The sequence below is a fragment of the Octodon degus genome, unplaced genomic scaffold (genome assembly GCF_000260255.1).
Source record: "Octodon degus isolate 3935 unplaced genomic scaffold, OctDeg1.0 scaffold00115, whole genome shotgun sequence".
Lineage (NCBI taxonomy): Eukaryota > Metazoa > Chordata > Mammalia > Rodentia > Octodontidae > Octodon > Octodon degus.
Genome location: NW_004524691.1, coordinates 5,141,017 through 5,163,066, shown reverse-complemented (window position 1 = coordinate 5,163,066; position 22,050 = coordinate 5,141,017). Strand labels below are relative to the sequence as shown.

At 35.8% G+C, this 22,050-nt stretch overlaps 1 protein-coding gene and 1 pseudogene across 3 annotated transcripts in view; one reads left to right on the top strand and one right to left on the bottom strand.

Annotated features, from left to right (window-relative positions):
* Window positions 1-4,881: 4,881 nt before the first annotated feature.
* Mlf1 (myeloid leukemia factor 1) overlaps window positions 4,882-22,050 on the bottom strand; it is a 40,399-nt gene continuing 23,230 nt past the window's right edge. Inside the window, exons 2-8 of one of the 3 annotated variants that reach the window (XM_023699711.1) lie at window positions 19,634-19,781; window positions 16,668-16,712; window positions 12,601-12,684; window positions 11,394-11,522; window positions 9,149-9,308; window positions 7,461-7,599; window positions 4,882-5,259 (exon numbers count right to left, since the gene is read on the bottom strand). In XM_023699711.1, coding sequence (XP_023555479.1) covers window positions 5,154-5,259; window positions 7,461-7,599; window positions 9,149-9,308; window positions 11,394-11,522; window positions 12,601-12,684; window positions 16,668-16,712; window positions 19,634-19,753 — 783 coding nt within the window. In that variant the 5' untranslated portion in view covers window positions 19,754-19,781 and the 3' untranslated portion in view covers window positions 4,882-5,153. The remainder of the gene's footprint in view (window positions 5,260-7,460; window positions 7,600-9,148; window positions 9,309-11,393; window positions 11,523-12,600; window positions 12,685-16,667; window positions 16,713-19,633; window positions 19,782-22,050) is intronic. The other 2 variants (XM_023699710.1, XM_004639839.2) reach the window with 2 other exon arrangements.
* Window positions 20,436-21,276, top strand: LOC105743302 (annotated as a pseudogene).

Below are 22,050 nucleotides of genomic sequence, written 5' to 3'. Positions count from 1 at the left end.
ACTGTATTTTAATAAATGTAGACTGTTGTACCTGAAAAAAATATGACATCCCCTGAAAATAAGCTCTATTCATGTTTTGGAGCAAAAAATAATATAAGATCCAGTCTTATTTTGGAGGAAATATGGTAGATAAGAATAACATTTATTTTTAATTCTTTTGTAAGCTAATGAATTATTTTAAGACTTGAGTTTTTAAAATATAAAGTGAAAGATTTTCATCTGCATGTTCATCAGTTAATTTTAGAGCACTGCGTTTTGTTTTCATTTTTGGAAGACTCTTAATACAAGAGATTTTCACTCCCAGAGCTATTATTTTTCTTTTCAATTTTGTGTTTCTAGGTATATAAAGATGATGCATCTTTTACCTATTTAAAGGATCTGAAGTCAATGTATTTTTATTTATGAAATTATTTTCAACATAATTTGCTGATTGTAAAAAATCATCTAGCTTTATAAAAATAATAATGACTGTTTAGCTATGCTTTGGAAAATAAGGCATGATGAAAATAAGAGACAGTAAGTAAAGATTGGAAGAGGCTGCTCAGAATTAAAATCTTCTAGGCTCCTTTTATTCTTAGGTATAGATAAATGTTGAATGGTGACTGCTAAGAATGCCTGTCAAAATAGGGCAGCCACTAAAAGAACAATTAGAGAACATAACATGGAAGGTGAATGATAAAGAAAAGTAAATGAAGAAAAGGAAAAACCAATCTAAGGAGAAAAAAATAAATAGCCAGGGAGATAGCTCAGTGGCAGAAGCACCTGCCTAGCAAGTACAAGGTCCCAAGTTCAACTCTTGGTAAAAAACAAAAGCAAATAATATAATTAACTATATATATATATATATATATATATATATATACACACACACACACACACACACACACACATATATATATTCACAAAAAGAATCAAACTTCCCAGGTAAAAGACAAAAATTATCACTTCATTTAAAAAAAAAATAGAACTCACTACTGCTAACAAAAATCATACTCAAAAAGACATTAAAAGTTGACACTTTATGGAACAGATATGACAAGCAAATATAAGCCCTCCAAAACCTGATATACCCATATTATAGCAAAACCTTTAAGGCAAAAAATGATTACTAAACAGTCTACTGTATAATAGCAGATTTAATTACCAGCAAGATGATTTAATTTGTTATACAGATCTAATAACAGATTTAAAAACATATACAGCACTATTTGAGAGAAGAGACCTCTGGTTCTGGACAAGATGAAATACATACATTTCTTCCTGCTGCTCTCAGGCAAAAAGTGAAAAAGAACATTTAACAATCAGACAGTGTGTGTGTGTGTGTGTGTGTACATATGCTGAGACAGGATCTCCCTGTGGAGTCCTAGCTGGCCTTGAACTCTTCTCCCAGCCTCTCAAGAGCTGGGATTACAGGCCTGCGCTGCCTCAGCAGACTACCAACTGATTCTTCTGGGAGAAAGAGACTAAGGACTAAAGAATTTGGAAAATGCTGTGGCAGGGAGTTGTCTGGGTCTTGTTTTCTTTGTGCAGTCTGCATATCAAAGAAAGCTTTACCCTAGAAATGTTGAGAGAGCAAGAGAGGGAGACAGAAAGACTGACAGATGTGGAGCAGAGAGAGCCAAAAAAGAGGAAAAAAGGGGGCGGGGAGGAAGGACACCAAACAAACAAGTCATACTTAACAGCAGAAGAGGGAGAGCTGTGTCTGGTTGGTGGGTGAATTTTGAGGCATTCTGGTAAGATACTTTGTAGAATGTCCACTTTTTACATCTTATAATTTTCAAATTTCAAAGAATAAGCAATATAAAAGCATTTGTAGAAGATCAGTATTTTGTGTTTACATTTGCTTCTTTATACTTCAGTCCAGATAAAGGAGCTATGATTTTTGAAGGCTGGAGGATAAATAAATCTTAATACAATGCTGCATCTGGCCCTGCATGAGAGTCTCCTCATCCCACTACCATGGAGGAAAAATGCACAGGCAAAGGGTAGTTACCTCTTTGCACTGCAAGTATTTCCACTAATGCAGTTCGAGGGCAAGCGGTAGTTTATCCCAAGTCAAAGAAAATGGTTGCTGCTAACACCTGTTTCTGGGATTAAAACTGAAGCAATTTTAAAGAAAGGGCAATGGCTTTCTAAATTGAAGGAGACAGTGGCTTTCTAAATCCAAAGTCCACATCAATTGTTAGCAATTTAAGCGGAGCTTTAGTGCATACAATTTTAGTAAATTTATTTTTTTGTATTTTAGGGAAGGGTCTACAGGGTGTTCAGGGTCTCACTACTAGATCTGACTCCTTGTAGTGATCTGCCTGTTTACAGCCTCCCAAGAGCTGGGATTACAGGCATGCGCCACCACACCCAGTCTCAACTGCAGTCTCAGCACACCCTGGGGGGGGCGGGGTATGGCCAAGGGGATTTTTTTATTTTTTTGGTGGAACCACAGGGGATTGAACTCAGGCCCTTGTGCTCACCAGGGAAGTGCTTACTCCTGAGCCATCTCCCAAGCCCCTTGTACCTGTTACATCTTTTGTAAATTTCCACTAAGAAAAAGCATCCTGGCATAAAAATAAATATATAGAGGGCTGGAGAGATAGGTAGGCCATCTAAGCGCCTTCCCGGCAGGTGCAGGGACCTGAGTTTGATCCCCAATTCCACATGCTTTGCTACCCCAGAAGCACCGTACTGGCCATAAAAATTAGGCATGGTGGTGCAAACCTGTAATCTCAGTACGGAGGAGGTTAAGACAAAAGAGGATCACTGAGTCACTACAGGTCCAAGACCCTATATCAAATAAATAAAAGACCCTATATCAAATAAAGACCCTATATCAAATAAATAGCAAGACCCTATATCAAATAAAATATATATATAAAATTTTTATATATGCATATTTCAATTTGTTAATACTATTAAATTTATTTCAATTTGATTTCCATGATAAACAAATTGAGAGGAAAAGTATGTAAAAATTCTTTAAATGTTATATGATGTAAAGGTGTTACACTAAACACTATTTTATTTTTCAATTTTTTTTATTTTAGGGAAGGGTCTACAGGGTGTTCAGGGTCTTACTACTAGATGGGACTGGGCGTGCTCCACCTGTTTACAGCCTCCCAAGAGCTGGGATTATAGGCGTATGCTACCACGCCCAGTCTCAATTGCAGTCTCAGCATGTCCTGGGGGTGGGGCTGGGTATGGCAGGCCCGGGAATTGAGTACCTTCTTCCCCCAGCACCTGCTTGCAGGCGCTTTAATGCTTTAATCCACTGAGCTATCTGGCCAGCCCCTAAACACAATAATTTACTGAAGTATGATTTCAGATTTGAACATAATGATTGAAATGATCACTGTTAATTATTTAGACAAAAGGAGAGTATTTATTGAGACTTTGCTCTATCAAATAAATTCATGCAAAATTGTTTAAAACTTATACCCTATATGGTATTAGTATACAAAACTATGCATAAAAGGTCTATTTTAACTAATGCATGCTGAATTAATTTCACTTTCAAAATGAGTTAATACATTTGCATCTTATTTTAGTGACTAAAGGCACAAGGACAGACTAGGAAAATTATCAGGTAGAGAATACAGGAAACTAGAGAGTCACATAATATTGCTTCTAACTTGTAAAGAAAAATACTTCGAATTACACCTTGGTAGTGGATTGTTTTTGATCCTAGACAACAAATAAGAGTTCAGATTTTTTATTCTTATAAATTTCTTCCCTAGCCTTTATAAAAATAGATTGATGTGTGAATTCTTGAGTCAAAAAGTTAGGCTGAATTTTTAAATGGTACAATTAAAAAGAGGAACAACTGAATTATTTAACATTTTACTCAGAAACACCTTCTAACATATTCTGACACCCTTGATCATGCTAGTCTTCACACTAACAAATGCATTTTGCTAAATGTCAAAAAAGGGTGAAGCAGAGTTCCTCCAAGGACTCTCCAACTTCAAAATGTTAACCTTGGAGTAGGTTAAATTCCTTTGTGGGAAAGAACCGAAATGTGCCACCTTAAGAAGTTAAAGAGAAAAGAGAACAGGAATTACTTTGAATGTTATGTAATGTAAAACAAAAAAGAATATAATGTATAAAGAAATAACAAAAAATTTATGTACATTAGCAATTGGAACATTTTCTTTAAAAATGAACTATTTAATTCTTGACTTTATCAAAATAACTAATAATAATTTTTACATAATGGTACTAATCTTACCTTTATTATTAATAAAGCTTTTATTATTACTTGCATAATAGTACTAGTATTAGATTTATTATTTTTAAAGCTTTAAGCTAGTGGCCTATAAAATAGTATAAAATTTGAGATAAGCTAATTAAACCTTTATTAACATCACTCTAGTATAATTTTTGTGTGTGTTTGCTTTTTCTGAAACAAGGTCTCTGTATGTAGTCCAAGCTGGCTGTGACGTTGCCTTCCCTCTGCCACACCATGTGCAGGGCTAAAATGGGAGGTGTGTGCACACTCTTGGCTCATATCATCCTACCATGGTGGGGGTGGAAACTGGACCCATTTTTAAGATTTTGCTTTCGTGTAACTATAAATAATAGAACCAGCTCTACAATTAACCTTGATAAATGTACAAGAACACAGCCAATGCAAAAGTAATTCAGAAAGCAAAATCAGGATATGGGCTTTAGAAATTAGTATGTCTTAAAGAGTTTTAAGAATGTTTAACCAAGGCTGGCCAAATAGCTCAGTGGATTAAAGCACCTGCAAGTAGGCACAGGGGCGGGAGGTTTAATCCCTGGGCATGCCATGAACCACAATTGAGACTGGGTGTGGTGGCGCACACCTGTAATCCCAGCTGTTGGGAGGCTGTAAACAGGCCAAACACAACCAGTCCGATGTAGTAGTGAGACCTTGAACACCCTGTAGACCCTTCCCTAAAATACAAAAAAAAAAAAAGAATGTTTAACCATTTAATCACACTGAAAATCAAAGTTTTATTCCTAAAGTAGGAACAATACAAAGCTAGGAACTTCCAACAACATTCAGATAACAGAAGAAAGTTGCAAAGTACAGTACTGATTTAACAACAGGAAATTGGTCTTACGTATATAACACCCAGCACCATTACTTTCTCTGTTAAAACAATCCAAACTTAACAAATCAAATGCAAGAAGGCTATTTATTTTTTGTTGATTTTCACAGGTGATCCCTTGATGTTGAGTTTGTCCACAAAAACATCTGATCTTCTTTTATTTTCGATGGCTGGACTCTGAAGACGTTTCTCCCTGAGAGATACATGTAAGATCATTAGTATCTTTTGTATTTATGGTGAGAAGAGACTGAGGATTCAACTCAGGGCCTTTGCATTACTAAGTTACTTCTCCAGCCCTTTAAAAAAATTATTTTTGAATTTGAAGCGTATCTTCTCTAGGTCACGCTGAATTGCCTAGGCTGTGCTTGAACTTGCGATCCTCCTGCTTCTGCCTCCCAGAGTGCTGAGCTTATAGGCATGTACCACCACACCAGGCTTAGTATTATTTTTTAAAAGGTCAATGGCTTAAAAGTCACTACAAACTGAACATGCTGATAAATAAATTAAGGACAGTTTTATCCTAAAAGTACAGTACCTTAATAGCTTTCAAAAATATGATACAGACTACTTTACTGAACATTTAAGAAAGCAGATTAAAGCACCTACAAGTAGGTGTAGGGACCTGGGGTTCAATTTAAGAAAGCAAAGGCTATTATATAGATATGTTTACAGCTTAAACCTTGCTGTACAGTATGATGGTCACTTATAATAAATTAATTATAATAGAAGCCAAAAGGATCCTGGTGAGGCGAGCTAGGGGCAGTAGCACTCATCAGCCACTCAAGACTCACACCAAGGTCCACCAGAGTTCATCTCATGAAATCCAACAACAGGGCTCTGTAGAATAAGAAGCAAGGTTGCTTCCCATCCCTGCACTACTCAGAGCCCACAGCCAAGGAACAAACTGTCACAAGTTCCCACTACTACCCCTGCTGAGAAGCCAAGTGCAGCATAGTGCCAGCCCAGCAGCCAGGGCCCAGGGCCCACCTGTCTCACCTCTCCTCTGACTGGCAGGTGGCCCTCTCACTAAGGAAAGTGCAAGTCAGAGAAGCACTCAGAAGGCAGGGAACATGGAGCCCAAGAGACAGAGAGGAACACAGGACAAGATCCTGGTTGGGGATCTGAAACCCTTGAGGGATTGCTGAGAGAACCACAAGGGCTTGCACTGTCCATGCCTGTGAGATCCCGCATGGAGAATCTAGAAGAAATGGATAAATTTCTAGACATATATGACAATAATCTTGAACCAAGAAGATATAAAAGCCCCGAACAGACTAATAATAGGCAATGAAACTGAAACAATAATAAAACAGTAGCAAGTAGGACAAGCCCAGGAATCAAATTTGTCAGAACTTCAGAGAAGTAACACCAATACTTCTCAAACTCTTGCATGAAATTGAAAGAAAAGGAACACTGACATACTCATTCCATGAAGCTAGTATTGCCAATACCCAAACTAGATATTAGGGCTTAGGTCTAGACTTTTCCAAAAGCCTCCTGTGTTCAGAGGTGGGGCTTGTGAGAGGTGTTTGGCTCATGTGTGTTGCTGTACTCCTAAGCACAGGCAAGAACTTCATGAACAAAATCCCAATCGCACAAGAAATTCCAAGAATCTACAAATGGGGTTGTACCAAACTTAAAAGTTTCTGCATAGCAAAGAAAACAATCAGCAGTGTGAGGAGACAATCTATACAATGGGAACATTTTTTTTCTTTTTTTTGCCAGCTTCTCTTTAGAGGACTAATAGCTAGAAAAGATAATACATATTAGGTGACCCTCCCCAAAAATAAAAGACTCACTCAAAAATAGGCAATTTAAATGAGTAAATATTTCTCGAAAGAAGAGATATCAATGGCTAATAGATACATGAAAAACGTTTAGCCTCCTTGGCTATTAGGGAAATAGAAATCAAAACACACTAAGATTCCGTGTTATCCCAGTAGAGATGGTTAGATCCGAGGACTCAAGAACAACAGATGAAGGCACATTCTTCTGATTTACTTGCTGCTCCCTTTCCATGCTTCTGTACAGGTTTCTATCTTCTGCTATAACCCTCCAGTCTCTTACAGCCTAAAACAGCTTTTGTTTTAAAGCCTGACTAAGCCTGTGTCTCTCTGGGGTGTAACTTCAATAGGAACAGTTATTGTTTTCCATTTTTTAGTACATAAACAAATTTTAACTTACAATTCCAGAATAGTACTACATGTATAATGATCCCTTATTTTAATACATGCCTTTAAGACATTTGTTTTCCTCAGCTATTCCAAGGGAAGCTAAAGTTTCTGCAAAAGTTTTCCAAAATATCTAATATACATGAAATGTATACAGACAGATACTATATAACATAACATTTCTTCTAAGTCTTCTTTAAAAATAGTTTAAAATATCTTTTACCTTCTTTTAAGTTCTCTGGTTCCCAAATTCTCATGACCAACACTTTGCATTCTAGTGTTTTCTAGATTGTGCCATTGTCTCCCTGGTTTATACTTCAGAATCTCATTTTGCCACTCATCATCAAATGCATGAGCATCACCTACATCAAACAAAAATAAAAGGAATATAACACTTAGGTATCAACTGTTAGTGCTTGGCTTCCCCCATACTTCACACTGGCCTTGGGTTTTCATCAGCTTACCCTCAAGGCAGACGCAGGAAGCTGTTTCAAATACTCAGATTAGGTTAATATTTCTTTTCTTGTTTTTTGTTCCTCCATTCCTACTGATGATCTGATTTTTCACTTACCAGTCTCGTCAGCCAATGCACTGGTTGAGCCAGTCACACTCAGCCATGGTCTGTCTCTGAATCATCTCACAGTGGCATTCCTGTTCTGAGACACTCCTCCTAGGGCTGGCTTCCCATGCACCTTACAGCCTCCTGTCTAATTTGACCTCATGATTCTGTTGTCAATGAGCAATCTGACTGTTCCCTTATGGTGTCATGGAAGAAGGTAATCTAATGATACATAGATGATAGCTTTTGTTGTCATACTACCTTTCTAATAATGTATTTCTAAACTAAAAGTTTCTGCAACATGTTACTTATGGTGAAGTAGTCAATATAGATTTAGATGATGAAATTATAAAGTTTACAATTAAGGAAGGACAAGATATTGTGGCTACCATCTTATAGAAGAATAATTTTATCAAACCCATTTTAATAGAATTTCTTTTTCTAAAATAATATAATTTAAACCTTTTACTATAATTAACATTACTCAACAGAGACACTGAAAATAGGTGAATATGACTAGATTTCAATATAATTTAACTTTTAAATTAAAATATAAATAACAGAATATTACTACTAAAGTAAGAATAATTAATAAAATTTGATACAAACTGAAAGTATTTAGTATAATTAATATTATAATGAGAAGGATTAGGATACTTGAAGGCCTTAAATAAATTAAAGAAAGAATAAAAATCTAGAAAATAAAAGACTTACTTGATGAGATATATATTATCTACCATAGACCAGGAATTAAAAGCTATACAAAAACCTAGGTTTTCAAAATACAAAATGGTTTAAGTAAATTATGACCTAATAATGATAAAACATTTAGGTTTACACTTATACCAACTTTTAAAAATAAGATAATAGGTTATTTTTACAATTATAATGGTGAATTAAAATAAGCATAATATGAACTATACAATTATTACATGTTTACAATACATAAAACTAACAGTAAACACACTAAATCATTAATAGTATTTATTTGGAGTTGGGATTAGAGATGAATTTTATTTTCTTCTTAATTTTCAAATGTACTTCCTTGATGAAAATCATTTAAAACTCATTTTACTTATTGGCACCATTACTACAAAGCCATTTAAAAATTCTATTTTCCAAGTATAAAACAAGAAAATAAATAATGCCCCACACTGCCAAAGAAACACTAAAAACATCATTATGAAATGATTAAACCACAACTTTATTACTTTGACAGAGCATTCCTCACACATATTCTTCATAACTTACATCTTATGAAACATCTCAATAAGAAAATTAATCAAGTTCTGCAAATGAAGCTGATTAAACAGTTTAACTTTTTGGGAAAGAATTCTTTTGTAATAACTTACTTTCATTCATATTGATGAACTCTTGATTGACCTCCTCATCTCCAGTCTTGTTGTTCTTTGACTTTTTAATAACGTGAGCTCGATCATGGATATGATGACCAACAGCCATTTTTTCTAGTCCACTGTCAGAATCTCTCATTGCTCTCCTGGTTTCCTTTATCTGTAAAAATAAAACAAAAAGTATTTAAATATATAAAAATTGACTTCTACATTCCTTAGAGTCTTGTCCCTTATTAAAGTAAAACCACAGATCTACCCTTCTAAAAATAATGAGTAACTAGCTGGGTATTATGGCACAGACCTATAATCTCAGCATTCTGGGAGGTTGAGGCAGGAGGAGCACAAGTCTGAATCCCACCTGGCCAATTTGTAACTTAGAGAAACCCAATCTCAATATAAAAAAAGGGCTGAGACTATAGCTCAATTAGAATCTGTCCCTACTACCACATTTTTTAAAAAAGTAACTATACTTAATTCTATTATCAATTTATAGTACAATTATGATAATGGCTCTCTGATATTTCCTGAAATGTTTAAAATAAAAATGTCTAGGACAAATATAATGAATGCAATTTAACTTTTTCCAAATTATAATAAAATATTAATAAAGAAGGACTTAATTATTTAAAACTCAGGGCCTTTAATACTGTCTTTGACAATGTAATAGATGGAAGTGCATGCTACAGTCCTACAAGTAATGTCAACTATTCATCAATCATGTTGATAGGTGTGAATCTTATCATTTCCCCCTATTAACTGTATGGAAATGTTATTAGAATATTTATGATAGTCAAAGATTAACAAGATTAGCTATGAGACATCTTTATATCATTTACATTTAAGACTGTCACTCTTAGCAAGTCAAGATTAAAATGTCTAAGATGAATTTGCAGAGCTATGGCAAGAGTATCATTAAAGGTATGAGAGAACTAAAAAATTATATGGGGGTCCTAAAAATTAACTAATTCCCATTCTTTAGTCTGGAAAATCAAAACTTTTCCCATAAGTTATTTATTATTATTATTATTATTATTATTATTATTATTATTTCTTGCATTAGGGATTGAACTCAATACCTTACACTTGCCAGGCAGGTGCTTATGCTGCTGAGCTATCTCCCTGGTCCACTCTAAGTTCTAATAAGGAAATGGAGGAGTGGGAATTCACATTCAATTCACACCAGTTTGTAGAAGTGAGCAGTTATAATCACTATGGTAACCTGGTAGTTTCTAAATGAAGATGAATGTGCACATACCCTATAACCCAGCAATACCAATTCTAGGTATTTTACAAGGAGACCTATATAAGGATAATTTAGTGCAAAATTAGATACACTGACATAACAGAAAAATAGATTAAAAACTTGTGCACTATTTATATTTTGAATAGTATATAGAAGATAAAACAGATAAACTAGGACTATAATATATCAACTTTTAAAAAAATTTAACGTATCAACTTTAAATAAATCTTAGAAGCATATTACTGAGCCAGGGCAAGTTCCAAGGATGTATGCAATAATAATACAACTTATATAAAGTTCAGATTCCTAAAAAATAATCCAGTATGTTTTAGGATGTGTACTTAAATAGTAAAATTATGAAAATATGTATAATAATGATAAATTTCAGACACAGAAAAAACGAGAACAGAAAAGGGACTGGGAGGAGTACACTGGGAGCTTTAATTGCATCTGTAACATTTTTGCTTAGAAAGAAAATTAAAAAAGATAATCAGAGGCCGGGGAGAGAGCTCAGTAGAATAAGTGCTTGCCCAGCAAGTGCAAGGTCCTGAATTCAGTCCCCAGTACTGAAAAAAAAAAAGATAATCAGAACCAAAAAGAGAAAAATGTTATGATTTGAATAAACTGGGTGGCAGTTTATTCAAATATCTTTTCTGTATACTTGAAACATTTCATTTAGTCAAAATATTAACTATAGGTAGACATTTATTTTATGAAACAAATATTTTTATGGTTATCTTGTCAATATGTGAAGATGAAAAAAATAGGTAATTACATAAGAGAAGTCATCTTTATGGATGTGGGGGTAGAGGGAACAAACAAAAAGTCATTCATTCCTTAAAGACAACTGAACTTTAGTGGTTTTCCCAGATGAAGGCCTTACCATTATGCCTCTGTCCCCACCCTGCCACTCTTTACCAGATCAAGTGTAATAATATTTGATGTAGGCAACCCATCACCCCACAACATGATAAAGCTCTAAGAATGCTTATAAATACATACTCCTCCTGGAGCCCTACGGGTTTGAGCTGAGGCCTGGAAAACCTTTGGTGGCTCATCTCCTATTTTGGAATAACTCATTACTGAGGAAGAACAAAATGAATGTCCATTTGGATCCACTGAAAGGTGATCCTACAGACAAAAAGAGATCATAAACAAAGTCAGGTCAAATATGAAGAATTAATGCCAAAGGGTTTAAATAAGTAACAACACTAGCTATCTGTACTAGTAAACTACCAATATTCTTTTTTTTTTTTTTTTGCGGAACTGGGGATTGAACTCAGGCCCTTGTGCTTGCCAGGGAAGCACTTCTTCAACTGAGCTATCTCCCCGGCCCCCCACCAATATTCTTTATCCAGTTGTCACCCCGATAACCTCCTTTAGTTTTGATACAAATTCCCATTCTTTTTAAGAAAGCATAACAAGTGATCTGCTCAGATATCCTTAAATCATTGAGTCTTTGTCCTTAGATTTAAATAAAGACGCTGTGCCCTTAAAACCTGTGATATGTCCATAACCTGTGGTTGAATCTTGTGTATAATACTGCCAACCTTGTGATGATTAGTTATGCTCTGTAAAGTTTCATTTAGCCATTCTGAAATGATTCATAAAATCCAAACTGGATAAACAGAGTGATTTAAAATTTCAGATTGAATCAAGTTATTTTAATATTATGAATAGAAAAGTATGAGTATTAGATCTAGCTTATAAGCACAGTATTTGGATTGTATGGATCTAATCTAGTACCTAAACAACATTCTTGAAATATTTGTTTTCAGAGTTTCAGTAAACATATTTTAGAGGCTACAAATCATTTTCAGTAGACAGGTTATAAATCATGAAAACTCATATAAATGTTTACTTATAAGAGCAGAACAAATGTTTTTAAGGTTGAATTTTTAAAATTATGAACATTAACCAATGTTGTTTTTCAAAACTGTAGGTTATGAAATAAATTCAGTGGGATATGAGTTTTAAAACATGGAGTAAAACAGAAACTATCAGCACACACTGTAAGTAGTGTATCTTTTCTCATGAATATACTTTGTTTTATGTATAAAGTGTACAACTGCTACATATAGGTTAATTATGTAAGATTTTCCTTTTAGTTATTATAGACTGTAGTTTAAAAAATTTTGAAAATCACTATAACATGGGGTATATATAACTGCCATAATAATATTCCCATCACATTAGTTTTAGTACTTACAAAGTTTCTTTGTAATTCCTGCATACTGTTTCGCATATTTAACATCATTCGGTCCATTGCCTGAAAAGGGCTGACATCTGTATGCTAAAGAATATTAGGAAGTAATGGCATTAACTACAAGTACAACACAAAAGAGCAAGTCAATCTTTCAAAAACAGCTGAAGCAAGTTTTTCCCTATTCATGTAGTGGGATCTCATGCACCAACCAACCAGGCAGAAATAACTGAAGGGCTATTGAATGAGAATGATTTTTTAAACAGACTGAACCATATGCAAAATGCCAAACAGCCAATGTAAATGATCAAGGAAATTAGGGAATTGTAGGACTGTAAATTATACTGTATCACACATTTATACATGCATGTAAATATGAATATACATACACATTTGTCAGCATTCTTCAAACAGTTTAATTGATATTAAATACCAAGTGCTATATTTTGGGACTGGAACAGTGCTAGCATGAGACAGCATTTAAATTCTTCCTCCTTCCTCTCAATATCCCATCATGCAAACAAGTTAAACTTTGGGTACCTCCTCACATGGCTGACAGAAGCTGCCTCTCAAGTAGCCAGCCCTCGTCTCATCAGTTAGGGTCCAGGTGAAAGAGATCAATCCACTGTATCAATAAGCCTCAAAGCATGAGGTTAAGAATTCCTCCATTTCTCAGACAAAATTGATTTTGATGCCCAGGGGATATCTGACAATAACTATATTTATTCTGCGGTGGTTAACATTTGAGAGAGGTATGTGATTGCCATCTAGTGAGTAGAGGCCTGAGTGCTGCTAAATACCCTAAAAAGCACAAGACAGCTCCCAGAACAAAAGAACTGTCTGGTCCAAAATGTCAGCAGTGCTAAGGTTGAAACAATTTGCTCTAGAAAATATCTGGTATTGATTTTAGATTTTTTTTTTTTAACTGCAATACTCACCAAAAAATAAAGGTTAGACTACATGCTAGTGTCTCCTGATGCATCCTCTACTATTAAAAACAATGGGAGTTGCCTGGTTAGAGAGCTTCTTCCTGTGCTCAAGCAGGAGCCTTCTGCATCCTGTGGTTCCATGCTGCTAGTTCTGTCTCCCTTAGAGATTCTCTCACTGAGAATCAAGCTTGATCTCAGTAAAGAATTATTAAAGCCCTAGTTCTGCCTTTTATTATGTTTTTACTGCTTGTAAAAAGGGAAAAACAAATTTCTCTTAAAACCTGAACTCAATATAGTGGGGAACAACAAAGGCACCTAGATTTGAGGAGACACTGATAAATCTCTGAGTACATAACATCCTTAAGTAGAATTAATCTTATTTCAGAGATTGATTACAAATAAATATTCTCAATTTTTTAAAACACTAAATTGAGAGTTAGGACCTACACAAAAGATAATTTGTAAGAAATGGAGGTTTAATTCAAAAAAAGGAGAAGAAAAAAAGGAGGAGGAATAGATTATTTTGAAATACTCTAACATATTCTCAGTTCACTGTTAAAATTCCCACCAAAAGGGCTGTCTGTACTTGTTCCATGGTTTGGAGCTGAGTCTACTGGGCTTGTAAGGCCTTTGAAAATTTTGTATATGTGTTCCGCTCTCTGCCTTGAATGCTATATCTCCTGATTTTTATTTTAAAAATCTTTTATGTATTTATTTGGCATAGGGTCTCACTATGAAGCTCAGACTCTAGTGATCCTCCTGTCTCAGCCTCCCCAGTGTTGGGATTACAGCCATGCACCACCATGCCCAGTTTTGGTGGTCAGGGCCTGCACAGCATGTGGTACTGGGGATCACCTTGCGCTTGCCAGGCAAGTGCTTAGACCACTGAGGTATCTCCCCAGCCCTATCTCCTGATTTTTTGCATTGTTAGTTGCTTCTCATCATTCAAGAATCACTGCCATAGAAAGGTCTCTCATGTCCCCCGTCTACCCTTAGCTTCGCTTCTCATGTTCTCTGTATCAATACTATGCTTCATCCCTGTCAGAGCTGTGTTTCTGTTTGAAATTATTTTGTTACTTATTGTCTGTATTCTTTATAAAAATTTGAGTGCAGGGCTACATTTTCTGCCTTATATAATTATATCCTTAACACTTAAAAATAATTCATGGCACATAAAATGGCTATGAAATGTTTGATGCATGAATTACATAACCTCTGACCCTGGGTTGAGAATAGAGCTCAGTAGTAAAGTCCTTAACTGTCATAAGGAGGCACAGCAAAGAAAGAAAAACTAGCTCAACTCATACACATATATCCAACTGTTGACCTGGGCAATCCACAGATGCCTCAAAAGTAAAACACTCTAATCTGAAATGACTGTTTTGACAACTATACTTTCATATCTGCATGGATGCACCGTTCTGTTTTTCAGCTAGTAGCATTTTCATCTATTAAATCTCTCCTGCAGAAGAGGCATTCCATACTTCCCTTTTACCTTTCTACTGCTCCTTCAATCCAATGAATTACCAAATTCCAACCACTCATATCTTCATCTTTCAAATGAGTTTTTTCTTATAATCATGGCCACTACCAAATATAAGCCATTACTAATACTTTATATAAAATGCTTCCAACAGCCTCTTCACCTTCCTGCTTCCACTATAGCCCCTTCTTTTTCTTTCCTCTAGACTTAATCATCTTTAAGAAAAGAGAATAAAAATTTGTTATCACATTAATGACAGAATCCATCAATTGCTTCTCTTACTTCTAAGATAATGTGCATATGTTTACTATGGCTCCAAAAGGTCTTTACCTTGTCAAAGTCATCTATATTAATGAGGGTCAAGTGACCCTGAACATCTTTTAGTTCCCCAGGCTTTGAATCTGTGTACATGTTACTTTCCTGTGTTGCATCCCCTCTTTGTTCTTCCACCTGGCTTTTCTTACCTAACTCCTACTAATCCTTAAGATTGATGAAGTCTTCTCTGACCTCACCCCCCACCCCACACTACCTCAGAAGGTTCAAGTTAAATCCTTTTCAATCTGTGCTCCCATAGCACACTGAATTTCCCCATCATTTTACTGATATCCCACTTTGGTCAGGAAGAACAAATATTATGTGTCAAACTTCAGAGTAATAAAGAGTTCAAACCCAGCATGAAAGAATAAAAAGAAATTTTTCATGACAGTATAGATAAAAATGCTCCAAAATCACGCTCTTCTCTACTGTTCTTCAGATGCTTCTGTGTGGACTGGAAAAGAGTAACATAAACACAAGACCACAGCCCAGAGAACCAGGAATGGGAGAAAAGACTTGCAAAGCAGCCTTGTGTCAGAGCAATAAAACACAGTATGGACACACTGGCAAGGAAACCCTAAAGAAAGCTCTAACTTGAATAGTTTTCCAAATATGCTTTCTTACCTCTTGGAGGCCTGTGAAGGGTATGTGGAAATCCTTGACTTTCAAACACAACTGTGGGGATTAGCCTTGCAAATCCAAGGTGTATCTATCAGAGTCTGTTTTTTTATTTTTGAAGACTGGTTGTTATGATTTGTGTGTATTTGTCCCCCCCTAAACCCCATACAGTCATTGAGGCACAGTTCTGCAGTTTGTGATTAACTCATGAACCACTGGGATTATAGGTGTGACTGCTGCTGGGATTATGGATATAAATGCTGCTTTGGGTGTGAGTGCTACACCCAGCCCATAAGGGAGACAAGACTTACTCTCTGTTGCCATTGTTGCTGCTACTCCTCTCTTGCTCTCTTGCTCTTTGCCACCCCCATAAATGGTTGCTTTCTGCCATATGCCATTCTGCCTTGGAGGCAGCCAAATGTGGACTGAAACTCCAATAACTGTGAGCTAAATAAACCTTTCCTTCCTTCATTTTGGGTGTCGGGTATTTGTACTAGCAACAGGAGAAGAGTAACTGAGACACTGATTTTTTATATTTTATGACTTACTTCAGAAAACAAGCCTAAACACTCCAAATTTTAAACATAAAAGAGAGGTTCTCAATACAAATACTAAAAAGCCATTATGAAAGTTAGCAAGATGCATGCCAATTCAGTTTGCTTTAGTAAATGAAAAATAAATACTTGTCAGAAAATGTTGCTAGAAATGATGTGTCTTATGATACGAACCATGCCACCAAAACTCCCAAAAGGCACAAGAGAAAAGCTTGTTGCCTAGAAAGATATTCAATTAATGTTAGTTGTATTATGATATAGTAATCCTTGAAAAATATTAAAAAATACACAGTATAACTACATATCTCAGAGGTACTAATATTATAGACTCCAGACAGATTAAAAAAGTCTCAATGTATTTTTTTAAGTTATTGTATCTGCTTTTATTTATTTTAGAGCCTGACAGGAAAGCCATATACTACTTGAAAATGTGACTTTTCTAGCAGGGCAGCTGAAGGAAAAAGTATTTAAGGATTAATATCAACATTTTTCAAAGGAAATGCAAATGTACACTAAAATTAATTAAAGTATAAGGTGTAATGATTAAATCATCTTTCCTTTGCTCAATGAGGGGAGATAATTTTTAAAAGATCCATTAATCTTGTCTTTAACCAATTAAAAATTAAATTTTATCTACATTAACAAAAAGTCTCAAAGACTGGTAGACATATTAGATAAAAAAATTAATACTTCTCAAAGACCAACTCATAAATGGTACATAGAAATATAGATATCTTTATTTATTGTATTCCTTGGACATTGTTTTAAATCAGTAGAAAATTGGATTTCTTCCCTTGGTTTTTCTTTCTTTTTTTTTTGGAGACAGTTCCACTAGGTATGCACCATGCCTGGCATAGTGAAACAGGCCTGAAAGCCCAGCACTGGGGAGGCTGAGGTAGGAGGAGGATCTTTACGAATTCCAGAACAGCTTGGGCTATGAAGTAAGCTCAATGCCAGCTGAAACTGCGTAGTGAGACCTTGTCTCAAGACAAGACAATGGGGGCCATGGAGATGGCTCAGTGGAATAAGTGCTTCCCCGGCAAGCACAAGGGCCTGAGTTCAATCCCTAGTTTCGCAAAAAAATAAAAATAAAAATAAAATAAATCTTATTTACAAGTTAAAAATCTAAGGTATTTTGTTATTATAGCCCAAGTATGAGAACAATTTTTCATTCAAATGTTGATATTTGCCTTCTTTTGTATTTAGAATTATTTTCCTCTTTGACTTTTCTTATCCAATCATTACACTTATGCAATCATTTAATATCTTCCGTGTGGTTTCTTCCTGATTTAAAAGGCATTTTGGCAACACAAATATGACACACAGAAAATACAAAGTTCTAAATTAAGAATCTTTCACACTTAAGTTTCACAGTAATTTCTCTATTTTGCTATATATTTTTTATTCCATCTCTTAAAAAACATTTAGTACTTTAAGTAGAAGTATCTGGGAAAGAAACATCTATTTCTGCTTCCAGTGCATGCCCAGCATCATTATAGCTAATGTACTCTTAGGCACTTTCAGTCAGCTATTTTCAGCTGAATTATAAACAGGTCTCATTTCTATAGTTAGAAGGAAGGGAATAAAGCTGTCACTTCTTGTTTATGCCATAAAAACTGTAAGTAGCCCATGTAACTCATAAATATAAAATACTACAAATAACCCTACTCTTTCCTTGCTATAGCTGGAGCAGATATCTAAAATATTTTAATACTCAAATGACTTTAATGCTCATAATTCATTTTCTGCTCAATTTGACAACATTAACTTTAACCTGTTGCAGAAACTGATTAGCACTGAAAACATATATAATGGTACTACTGCACTAATTTCAAAAAGTTAATTTGAATGTGAATATACTGCTTGCTGATAATATACGTGAAAAAGATCGGAAGACTCATTTTAAGTGGCAAATTAATTGCATTCATCAAACATCTTAGGTTCTCAGATCTTTTACTTTGTTATGCTTACTACAAAGTGCAAATATGAAAATGCTTTTCTGGAAGACTCTGGAAGTTTCTACTTGACCAATTCAATGTTTACTGAATTCCAATATCCACATTTCAACTGCAGACACTCATCTTTATAGAACCCCCTGTGGATTTGTTATTATAGAACTGCCATTCCTGAGGCTGAAAAGGTAACAAAAATAAACAAGGTTAAAAAAAAATCATTATGATATATAAACATCTTTTAGTTGATGTATATAACTTTCCAGACTTGTTTTTAATTAAGACTTTTAAGAGCATATACTGCAGTGTGCAAGGCTTCTGGGCCACAAATGAAGATTAATTTCAACTTTGAAGATCCAAGAAATCTAAGCAGAAGATCAGTGTCCTTAGTGCAACAAAGCATTATATTTTGGATTTCACAACTATTTTAAAATTGTTTTTTGTCTTTTTGAGACAGGGTCTTGCTGTACAGTTCAGGCTGGCCTTGAGCTCACTTTGTAGGTCTTGAACCCCCAAAGATCCTCCTGCCTCAGCCTCCCAAGTGTTGGGATTACAGGCATGTGCCACCATACCCAGTTTACAAATGATCACACTTATCATAGGAAATTTGTACCCATACATAATACATCTTTTTTGTTTTTTTAGATGGTCTTGCTGTATAATTCAGGCTTCCCCTGAATGCCTTATGTAGCCCAGGCTGACCTAGAACTTGCAGCAATGCTCCTGCCTCAGCCTCCTAGGTGCTGGGATTATAGGTGCACATCACCACTCCGGGCCCGTAATAAATCTTAATTTTTCTTTTCCCTTTCCCCTCCCCTCTCTTTCTACCTTCCTCTTCTTCTCCCCTCAGAAAGAAGTATGTGGAATCAGGAAAAAATTTCCTTTGTGCTCTAATTTAAAACATAAGAGGAAATTATAAGGGGAAAAAATTAAAATAATGGCTTAAATTTTGGTTGCAATATATAATCTTATGGTTCTAAAAGTTATGATAGGCCAGTGGAATTTTATATACGTAACAAGTCATTATTCTAGGATTTAGCTTTTCAGCAGGACTCCTTTTCTAGGTAATAGACATTTCTGTAACACATATTAGTCATATGCTATCACTGTGGATATTCAATTCTGTAATATTTTTCTCAAATTCCCACAGGACTGTCTCTTTAAATGTCTTAAAAATAAAGAACTTACAGTCAAGGAATCATCACTCTCATCACGTCTTGTACGATTACGAGCTCTCTGTCGACCATCAGAGACACTGAGCAAATCTCTTCCAAAAGGTTCAGAAAAACTTCTCATCATCTGCCGCATACTTTCTCGGTGTGCCAGAAAAGAATCACTATTGAAAGTACAAGAATAATGTAAGATTGTTTAAGTAATAAATAGGTATACTAAATAAGTTTAAATAATACTACTTAGAATTATTTGGAGCTAATACACTTGTAAGGAGACTAAAAAAAGAATTTAAGAAGACTGAATTACCTCCTAAAAAGACTCCATACTTATAATCCAATTTATGAAAATCTGTTCTTCTACTAGTTAACTACTATAATTTACTTATTATACTAAAAATACATGTTTATCCCATATAGCACATAAATGGTAAATACAAAGTGACACAGCTCAGATAACTTAAACTGAGGAGAATGACAAAAAAAAAAAAAAAAGGAAAATATAAATGAAAGAAGAAAGGAAAGAAGGAAGGAAAAATACGAAAAATACTGCTACCAAGTAAAGGCCTCTTTGGGCCATTAACAATGTAGGTTCTAACAAGGACTAATTCTTATTGAACATAAGCCATAGCTACGTTATAACCACTACAAAGACAGAGCATCTATTTTACTAAACAAAGGTATAGATGATGCATGGGGCTAACTTTTGTTTCTAATAACTCTTATTACTAGAAACCACACAACAGAAATATCTAAGTCTTAAAGCAGCATTTCTAAAAAATTTTTTTGAGATTACCAACCAACAAGTAAGTGAGTCAGCAATGCAGATTCCTGCTTACTGCCACCTTCAATATCCCAGTCGAATTTACTAGCTGTTTAGTAGGCCCTCATTAGTTTTTTAGGAAACTGACCCTTCTGTGCTCATGGACTAGGGAGAATTGGACAGAATTCAAGCTCTTCTTACTAAGACTAAATTTCCACAGTTTAAAAAACAAGAATAATATTGAATATTTCTGTTGTCAAGATTAAATCAGAAGCAAGCCCATATAATATGCTGATTATAGTATAATGCTGATTATAATATGTTTAATATAATTAAGGCCCAGGCGCTTGCCTGGCTGGAAGTGAAGCCCCAGACAGCATGGCAGCAGCAGTTCTATCGGAGACACCATGGGCCCTGAGCATATCTTCCCCAATCAAGGCGAGGACCTGGGACCACACCAGGGCCCCACAGAGGGCACTGGGGATTGGAGCAGTGAAGAACAGGAAGAGGAACAGGAGGACCCAGGGGCAGGCCCGGGGGGCTACTCCTATAAACCACTGAACTAAGATCCTAAACCTGAAGAGGTAGAGCTGGTACCCATGGGGAATGGAGATGTAGTTGTTGACATCCAGGATGGGAACCAGGCCCTGGTGCTACATTTGCCAGACCCCCCATTAGAGAGTGATGACAAAGATGAGGAGGGAGCTACAGCTCTGAGCAGCCACAGTTCCATCCCCATGGACCCAGAGCACGTAGAGCTGGTGAAAAGGATAATGGCTGGAGTAAGCCTGCCTGCGCCAGGGGTTCCTGCCTGGGCTTAGGAGATATTGAATACCCAGTGGGAAGATGTGGTACAGAAAGCCCTCCAAGCCCAGCAGGAATCTCCTGCCTGGAAGTGACTACACTGAGAACTGTCTTACCTCCCTACATTCCAGACCAGAAGCAGCACAGGACTGAACACATCTTTGATTATAATCTTCACCTCCATCCTCACTTCCTTTCACATCAAGGCAAATTAGACTTCTGCTCAGAGACCCACTTTATTCAATTCTGTACATATGGGGACACTGGTCCAAGCCCAAACCATTTTGGCATGATCACTCTGGAGAATAAAGTACCTTATGTACATAGCCAAAAAACCATACTGCCTATCCCCCTGAGACCTGGGTCTGGCCCTCCCCAGCCCCTTGTTCCTCTTAGTTATCTGAAGGGGACAAGTGAAGGGCAGCCTAGCCTTAGCATAAGCAGGAAAATTAAATTAGGTGTCAGGGTAGCCATAAAATAATATTCTGATTAAATGCTTACGTTTTCTTCTTATATATGAATGCTATTCCCTATTATTGTATCAGTAAACACCTCATAGAAAAGCTATGCTGTATATTTTTATTTTTATTTTTGTATTTTAGTACAGGGTCTATAGGGTCTCTCTACATAGATCAGACTCGTAGTGATCTTCCTGTTTTCAGCCTCCCTAGATCTGGGATTATAGGTGCGTGCCACCATGCCCAGTCTCAACTGCGTCTCAGTGCGCCCCGCGGGTGGGGCTGGCATAGCATGCCGGGGATCAAACACCAGCTGCTGTGTATACCTAAGCAGGCACTTTAATCCACTGAGCTATTTGGCGGGTCTAAGCTGTATATCTTTAGAAAGAAAGATACAGTAAAAGAAATATA